General features: G+C 37.0%; 1 protein-coding gene across 1 annotated transcript; it reads left to right on the top strand.

Annotated features, from left to right (window-relative positions):
* The first annotated feature begins 8,650 nt into the window (after positions 1–8,650).
* Positions 8,651–9,055, top strand: LOC119535457 (60S ribosomal protein L23a-like). The gene has a single exon (XM_037837799.1). The coding sequence runs from the start codon at positions 8,651–8,653 to the stop codon at positions 9,053–9,055; it is 405 nt and encodes a 134-aa protein (XP_037693727.1).
* The last annotated feature ends 395 nt before the right edge of the window (positions 9,056–9,450 follow it).

The following is a 9,450-nucleotide window of genomic DNA, read 5'->3' as shown; positions in this document are numbered from 1 at the left end:
ATACATGTCATTCAGACTAAGGGTTATTATAGACTGCTGAGGGAAACATGAAATTCTGGAGGTTTCAGCAGTCCTGTGAAACCTTGAAACATGGAAAGTGTACAAATTAGGAAAGGGTGTAATATGTGACTAATGATACCTCTTGGGATACCTTTGGAACCCATATTTACTGTTCTGATCACTAGATTCATTTAAGCTGCAGGAGTTGAAAAGCAATAGCCTGGTAAGTGAAAAACACCTCTGTGTTCATTAGATGTGGTTGTAATTTAAGCTCAAAAGGCTTTTTTCCTTGCTGTCATTCTTCATATTTCTGGAAATGTGGTACTTGAGCTCCTAATAAAAGTGGTCTACATCATGACCATATAATCTACAGTTCCTGGAAAGCACATTTACACCTCCACATCTGTAGCTAAAGCTGGGACTGAACAGAAACCTAATTCACCCCAGATGCCACCAAAAAGAAAGTTCTGGAGAAGGGCTGCCATTCTTACAATTTTCTAGACACTGAATAACGTCCTAAGCAATGGTATGAATCATCAACCCAGAACCTTCAAGTCCAAATGTCAGACACTTTTCATATAAAATGCCAAATATAAAATTAACTGAACCCCCCAAAATAAATTCCTAATCCCATTCTTCCCCTTATGGAGGCAACAATGGCTATTTTGACATTATTTAGACATGTGATTCCAAGTCCTTCTGTCTTGAGCATCTTAAGAAATTTTGTTCTTCTGGCTTGGCAAGACATTAATAACACTTTAAAAATGCTTCATGACACTTTCTTTAAATATATGTGTGTGTGTGTGTGTATGTGTATATATATACATACATATGTATGTATATATATATACACATACACATGCTTTGGGATGCTCATCACCAGAATAAAATTTGGTGAGTCAACATAACCAAGCAATACATTTCCATCTAGTGACACTCCTCCTGAGCAATTGTACTCATCCTTCCCTAGCTTTGGATTTCTCTGACCAGTTCTTCTGCTCCTCAGTGATAGATCAGTTGGTCCCCTCGCAGATGATGCCCCTGATGGAAACAGCTGTATGGAGGTAAAGATTGCTGCATAGACTGTAACTTCCTCTACTGTTGCTGAAATCAAGTCTGGGCTTTACTTCAAGACTGTAGTCTCACTCTGCAACCTATTTATAGTTTTCAGTTTTGCCTCTAAAACTCATGTATTTCTTGGTGTCTTGTCTAGAGTCACCTTCTTTCCATCTGAGGTACACCAGGTGGGTTGCTCGATGAGTCTACATGATTTCCCAGGAGGTCCTGCTGATGCTACAGCTTCTTTGTTGTAGTTCACTGAGGGCAGCCACAAGCACATCATGCCTTATGAATATTGGAACTTTCCCTAGAGAGAAACTGTTTGCTGCTATGTCAGATTAGATACAGAAACCAGAATACCTAGGCTCAGTTCATGTAACTGCTCATAAAAATTACTATTTAATAAGGATAGTGTCAGGATTTAAGGGAACAATGTAAAAATGGCCATGTGAAAAATGGTTTTGCACCAATGCAAAACTGCTGTTAAAGACATTGTTCATTGAACATTTAATAATTAATCAGAGACCCAGATGTCTGACAAATACTTCTTAAAATGTGTCTTCTGAAAACCTGATGTGTGTTCCTCTATTAAATATTGGGATCTATACAACCCACTGAATTTCCCTTTCAGCTTGGATACAAGATTAGAGCTCAATTTTTTACTTAACTGCAATCCTAATTTCATTCTCGTTTCCTGAAATATAATTTCTTTCCCCTTAGCTCTCTAATGGTCTGGGGAATGGTATTGGTGGTCTCTGAACTCCTGAATTTGTATGCAAAAATGTGTGTGTGTGTGTGTGTGTGTGTGTGTATGCTCACTTGCATTTTTTTCTGTGGGGAAAGAGTGCAAAGTTTTCATCAGAATCTCAAAGGTACGCATTAATCAGAAATTACTGTGCGTAGTTTACAGCACCAGATAGTTTATAGTACCATAGTACTATATGGTGTCTTATATCTCTGACCTTATCTTTACTTGTCCTGTCATTATAATAATTACATTTAGATTATAAACAATCTAGTCCCTTTTTTTTTGATGGGAGGAGGGAAGGAAAAGGAGGCAATAAAATTACATAAATACAAATATACAAATACCATTGCATATTATGTTGTCAGTTACTCAGTCTTTTGATGGGCATGATTTCAGAGGGGTAATGTTGTGTTTTGTTTGTTTGTTTTATCATAAACAGTGGGCTGAAAAGAATGATCCAGTAGTCACACATAAGCATAAAAAAGTAATCTGGTGTCTTTTTTCGTTTTCTTTTTCTCCTCTCTTAAAAAAAACCAAAACACTATAAATAGTCTAGCCACAGGGTTCCCTAGATAAAGAGGACCAGAATACTATAGGGAGATACCAATATATAAAGAAAATTCCTTTACTGTGTAACATTGATACATATTAACCTTGGGACTGAAAAACTCCACTGCGTTGAGCATACCAATGTGGGTTTTTTAAAGACAACCCCACAGGACTTTGCTTGCTAATTTGGAAACTAGATAAGTCCAATAAAATGAAAACTTGTTCAGAGAAAAAGCCTTGATGAGAAAAGATCTCAGGAGATCAAAGAGTAACCAAACCATTGGAGGAGCTGATATATTTCCCCCTAAAACAAAATATCTTCCATCTTGGTTTTTCCAAAATAATTTTTTATGAACATATTGTGAATTACACAGGACATCAACCCTGCTGCTTTGGGAGCAAAAAGACAGAGCTGACAGATATAGTTATTTGCCAGCAAAAACCATGTGAATTTATAAATATTTTACAAGTGCAGCTTTCAGAAGAGTGACTTTTACTACCGTATTAATGCAACTTGCAAATTTATAGTCTGCACTTTTGTGGGTTATGAATGTCCAGTATTCAAGGCTAGTGTCAAGAAAATGGTTTATGTTTTGAAGTTCTTTTTTTCTCTGAACACACACTTCGTGGCTGTTAAGGTTTGTGTTATAATTTAGCTGCACATGAGATGCAAGGCTAGATAATACATCAGCTCCCACTCCCAATGACTGGGCTCATAAATATACTCATTACAACATACTCTGTGACAGAATGACACACAAAACATAAAAATATCTCTAAAGAATATAGAATTAGTAGTAGTAGAAGCACTGGCATGAAATCATGATTTCATGCCTCTGGCCAGGCTCATAATGTGACCTAAAATTATAATTATGTGCCACAATATATAGAAATTGGAGTTGCATGTTTTGGGAAATAATATTTTGGTATAAATTAGATCAACATCCTCATGAGTACTGTCATATATACTGAAGGGTACACTACTGAAAAGACTGGTGATTCTGCTCATCTTTCAGCAGTGGTTTCAGGGAGGAAGGGGCACCATTGCAACTCTTCCCTTATAAACTGTAAGCTGCTTTTTCCCACTGATCACGCTCAAGGTGAAAGTCTTTCTGGCATACCATGCCCTGGGAAAGAGGAGATTACTGAGGGCTTGAGCATGCAAGGTCTGGGGTTAAATCCTAAAGTCATCAGCCTTTTGTCACACGCCAGAGGGTCCCCTCTTTCAAGCTGTGACCTAGGCATAATCGTTGGTCATGGATGAAAGTCAGCACTGTTGCCTGACCTCGCTGCCTTCCACTAAGCAGTTGTTACCTTGAATATATCATTGCACTTTGTGGCTCTCATTTCCTCTTCTGTAAAAAGTTTCAGTTGTGCCATGTCCTTGTAGAATCCTTTCCAGATATAATTTTTTCTGATTCATTTCAGTCCCCAAATTTAATTATACTGTCTTTTTTTTTATTGGTGTGCAGACTTTTTATTCTTTAAAAACCTCTAGTGCAAGAAGCTTCACTGTTTCACACCCTGTGCCCACCATTTCATACTCTGTATTAAAATTTTATGTTATCGCTAAAAGAGTTCATGGGAGTCTAAACTTAAACAATGGGGAATCTTGTTTTCTTACAAAAATTTGTAATTAGTACAGTGAATAAAGCTCTTCTGTATTACTAAAGCTAAATAAACACAATCTCTGTTCATTTCAAGGCTAATCCCATTGATAGCCTCCAGCCTGATTAATCATGCAGCAGGCAGCAACGTACCCCCTATTAGCTGACCTTATACATTTCCATGTAATGGGCTACACTCGGTGAAAAATGACACCCACATCCAAATTCTATGCAGTAATTATATCAGAAAATACTTTGTTAATGATGTTAAAGGCAACCTTAACTTAATAATAGAATCCTGTCAAGAACAAATCCTTCTTTCATTTGCTTCTAACCTAAGGGATAGAAGTAGTCAAATGCTTGTTATGGTTACCCAGGAAAAATTCAGCTTTAAACTTGATTGAAAGATTTCATTTATCTTTTTACCTTAGACCATAGCAATTTTAAAGAACCCAAATAGAATGATAGCCATCCATAATCCTGACAGTCTTACATATCCTTTGTTTTTTTTTTCTTCTTCTTTCCTTTTCTCTCCATCTTAAAATTTCCTATCTATCATCCCATGAAGTTAAAAACCTAAAAGGAAAATAATTAGCTATTCATACTCTTCTAACATAGCCACATGTTCAGTTGATAACTGGGACATTACCATACAAAACTGCTAAAATGACATCCTTATTACAGGCTCAGTTTACTTGATTTTCTATCTTTACTTGATTTTCTGTCTTTCAACTATTAAGACAAGGGTCACTCAGGCAAAATTAATGGCTGGCGTAAATTTAGAATAAAAAAGCAGATGGGAAATATTTTTTCACCCAGTGTATGGCCAACCTGTGGAATTTACCTTGGAGGTCATAGATTAAGTCAATGGATGAATTAGATAGGGCCAAATAATTTTATGACCATTATGATTCATTATAGTTATGAATGCTAAGATAAAAGAAATAGAATCTCATGGTTCAGAGCACAGGTGATCATCTTAGGAGGTTTGCAGGAGTTCCCTTATTTCCTTATGAGCAAGTGGCTGGGTTCACATTGAGGTTTTACCCTTTTATGGAAGTAGTGACTACTTCTGTGAACAGGATACCACATTTAGGCCACACTGTATTTGTTTTGTTTTGGCAATGAAAATCTCAAATGCCTGCTGATACAATATAAAGGAACAATGAAACAACAAAGGAATTTATTCATTCATTCAACAGATATTTATTGAGGGCCTGCCCTGAGCTGGGCACTGTTCTGGGTGTTAGGGATATAACAATGAACAAAACAGAAAAATCTCTGTTTTCATGAAATGTACATTCAATAAACCAAACAAGTAACTAAGTTACATAGTATATTAGAGGACTATAAGTATGGAGAAAAGTAAAGCAGAAAAGGGAGATAGGGAGCAGTTTGCAGTTTTAAAAAGGGTCGATATCAAAGGCATCACCAAAAGACAACATTTGAGGCATGCAAATATCTGGGGGAAGAGTGTCTTGGGCACACAGAAGAACAAGTAGAATGATCCTGAGGCCTATTGAAAACAATCTACTAAAGTATATTCTTTTTCTAATTATTTTTTTTATTGTGGTAACATATATACAGCATAAAATTTGCCATTTTTTTTCCATTTTAACTGTATACTTCAGTGATATTAAAATAATTCACAATATTGTGCTACTAATACCACCATCCATTACTAAACTTTTTTCATGACCCAAAACAGAAACGCCATGCCTGTTAAACAATAACCCTCCATTTCCCCTCCTCCCCCACTTCTGGTACCCTCTAATCTACCTGCTGTCTCTATTAACTTGCTTATTTTAGATATTTTATGTAAGTGGAATCATACAATATTTGTTCTTTTGCATCTGGCTTATTTATTTCACTCAACATAATGCTTTCAGGGTTCATCCATGCAGTGCATGTATTGGAACTTCATCCTTTTTTACAACTGAATAGTATTCCTTTGTGTGTATATTCCACATTTTGCCTATCCATTCATTTGTTGAAGGACACTTAGGTTGTTTCCACGTTTTGGAAATTGTGAATAATGCTGCTGTGAACATTGGTGGGCAAGTATCTGTTTGAGTCCCTGCTTTCAATTCTTTGGTCTACCCCGAAGAAAATTACTCTACAAATATGAGTTAATTTTCCTGTCTTCATGGAACAGTACACACAGCTTAATGATCTCTTTGCCTTAGAATATTTCTAAGTTGAGAATTCTGGTCGTCCCTTACTGTGGAATGTAAAACTACTCATGCCTGAGCTGAATCTGTATACAATCCCAGATAAACTCTAGGTTTACTTTAAAAACTGAATTTAGGAGTGTCAAGTATTTTGTCTTTTGTTTTCTCTCTTAATTTGCTGTTTGCTGCTTTTCTCCTTACTTTGCTCTTTGTTTCTTTTAGAAACCTTCTGTGAGATCTTATTCTGGATCATAGGTTCCTTTATCTTTTCTGCTCTTGCTGCAGTCTTCCTAAAGAACAGACTTCTTTTCTTTGGGAAGAACCCCTCTGTATCCATTAAAGTTTTCTGTGTAAAAACTATACTCAAACTTAGTGACTTAAGACATCTTTCATTTCTCACAGTTGTTAGGGTTGGGTATTTCCTCTGGTCTGGGCTGACTTGGCTGGAGCTGGATGGTCTAAGATGGCCTCCCTCACATGACTGGTGGTTGCTCTATATCAACTTGGGTAACAGGTGTGTATCTCTCATCATCCAACAGGCTAGCTCAAGTCTCCGTATGGTGGCAGAAAGGTTCCATGCAGCAACAGAGGACAAGCCCCAAAGGACAAACACTTTTCAAGCTTCTACTTGTATCATGTTGCCAATCAATGTGACATTGATTAAAACAAGTCACATGGTCAAGCTCAGATTCAAGGAGTAGAAAAACAGATTTCACCTGAACTGTAAAGCCACATGGCAAAGGAGCTTGCATACAGGGATGGGAAGAATTTGTGATCATATTTTATGGTTTGCCAGTCTGCCTTCTGACTACAACATTTCTCGCACTTGTAAAATATATGCTTACCCAATCAAAGGACATCCCCCCTCTCCGAATTTTAACCAAAGGTATCAAGATCAAAATCCAGGATCTTGTGAGCTGTATCTGGTCTGGATGTGGATGAGGTTCCTTGAGTAAAGCTTCTCAAGTTCAGCTGCTCTTGAAGTTATCTGCTCTCTTGACCAATATAAAACAGTGAGAAAGAGTAGGGTAACTGCAGTAAACAGTTCCATTCAAAGAAGGAAAGAATGAGAGGCATGTACAGTCACTGGTTCATAGCAAGTTTGAAGTCTAGCCTAGTATATCTTGCTAAGTTCTCTCTACTCAAGAAACAAGAGTATGTCCGAATTCTTCTCTCTAGGATTGGCTCTCTAGTTTATTGTTCTCTGAGGTTCTTTGCTTTGCCCTTTGGTTTTTCCCTTCACCCTTTGAGACACCCTTCTTTTTCCATAAGAAATGGCCCATGTTTGTAGCTGTGTAGCTTTCTCAGTCTGCCTCCTCTATATTGAAATCTCTTCATTTTGCACTCTTTGTTGTTTTATTCCAAATAGGTGGGGGATTTTATTGATACAACTCTCCGAGAAACTTCATGGGTTTCCTATGAATCTAATTTGAATCTTCTCCATGCCCTAAAAACCACATTACCAACTCTTTTTGAGAAGGCTTCTCTTGACTTTGGGCTGCACATCATGCTTCCGTGGTTCAACTTCCTTAAGTTTCTAGGCACCACTTTATATTGTTCAGTGGATTAACAAGGGATCTTTCAGCCACACCCTTGATTTGAATCTTTACCCTGAAGTCGTTTCTTACTTTGAAATGTTTTTTTAGGTTATTAAATAGGTTATTAAATAATTTTAGGTTATTAAATAATTTATTTATTGTACTGCATTTTTAAAGAAAATGGACAGTGCACCCAGAAGAAAGAATTCAGTGTTGCATTCAGTGTTGTATTTTTAACTGACAGCAAATAGAAATCCTTTAGTGAGATCCTGGCAACTTGGCAATATTATGGTTGAGATCAATAAAGATATGTGGGGTACTTGGAAGATCAAGTTCTTCAGCTACCTCTTTCCACATCTTCCATATCAACTGGCTCCTTAAATGATAGGTAAAAATCTCTTAGTATAGTGGGAAAACATTTCCAAAATGAAGTTATAGGTTCTCTCTTATGAAACTTTCCTTTCATTCATGTCAATTGTTTTTTAAAATGGGGAGCCTTCTGGGAATTTTGGCTATTTCATCTTACTGTCACTTTAAGAATTACCATAATTCCATAATTGTGATTTTATAGTGTAGAAGATTATTCAGTTCTAATCTATTGCTTTAGCTGAAGATAACATTGAAAACCCAAGGTGGATAAGAATTGTTGAGCAATTTCCCTGACATTGTTTGATACAATCTATTCTTTTTTTATTCCTTATAGATATGTAGACAGCCTGGCTTAAAATTCTTTCTATAGGAACATGTCTGATTTCAGGAGTACCCAATCAAGGATGCAGTGAATGTCTAGAGAATGTCCTGAGAATAGCTAGAGAAACCAGAGATGTTTAAAAGTTTTGTTTTCTCAACCATCAAATCCTGGGTCCTTTATATTGCATATGAATTCTGCAGGAAAACTGTACAGTTCTCACTTTAGCTCATCTCTTGGGTTTTTGTACCTTATCTTATACAATTAAAAAATCCCAGCTTTTCACAAAGATGGCACTGAAAGTGAAGAAGGAAGGCCCTACCCCTCCCAAAACTGAAGCCAAAGCAAAGGCTTTGAAAGCCAAGGAGGCAGTACTGAAAGCCATCCACAAAAAAAAGAAGAGCCACACTTTGCCCACATTCTGGTGGCCCAAGAGCTGCATCTTAGAAGACAGCCCAAATATCCTTGGAAGAGCCCCCAGGAGAAACAAGCTTGACCACTATGCCATCATCACGTTCCTCCTGACCACTGAGCCAGCCATGAAGAAGGTTGAAGACAACAACACACTTGTGTTCATTGTGAATGTCAAGACCAAAAAGCATCGGATCAAACAGGCTGTGAAGAAGCTCTATGACATTGACGTGGCAAAACCAACACACCTATTCCTTCAACATTTTGTCTGGAAATCTCCTTAGCCAAAACATTCAAATTCAGTAAATAAATTTTTTATCTTCCAAGTTATCACAGGCTATGATTTTTCCAATTGTCTCACTACTACATAACATGGATCATTTTTCCAGAGTGCTAAAGCAGTGACCTTACTGCTTTTCCAGCTTCCACCAATAGTTTATTCACCATTTTCACAATTTTTGCTAACAATTTTTTTTGCCACTTTTCCAATCTCTGCCCTCCACCTTGTCCCAAAGCAAATACCACATATTTTAGGATGCTGTTACAGCAGCACTCCCTTCCTAGTACTAAATTCTATATCAGTGAGTTTTTGTTGCATAACAAAGTATCTCAAAACTTAATGAATTAAAACAACAATATCTATTATTTCTCATGGTTCTGTGGTTTGGCTAGGTGGTTT

The sequence above is a fragment of the Choloepus didactylus genome, chromosome 5 (assembly GCF_015220235.1).
Source record: "Choloepus didactylus isolate mChoDid1 chromosome 5, mChoDid1.pri, whole genome shotgun sequence".
In the NCBI taxonomy this organism is placed as follows: Eukaryota; Metazoa; Chordata; class Mammalia; order Pilosa; family Megalonychidae; genus Choloepus; species Choloepus didactylus.
This window is presented reverse-complemented; position numbering and strand designations above follow the sequence as displayed.

Bases quoted from the DNA above. Each gene is read 5' to 3' on its own strand.
- LOC119535457 (XM_037837799.1), top strand. From the start codon at position 8,651: ATGGCACTGAAAGTGAAGAAGGAAGGCCCTACCCCTCCCAAAACTGAA.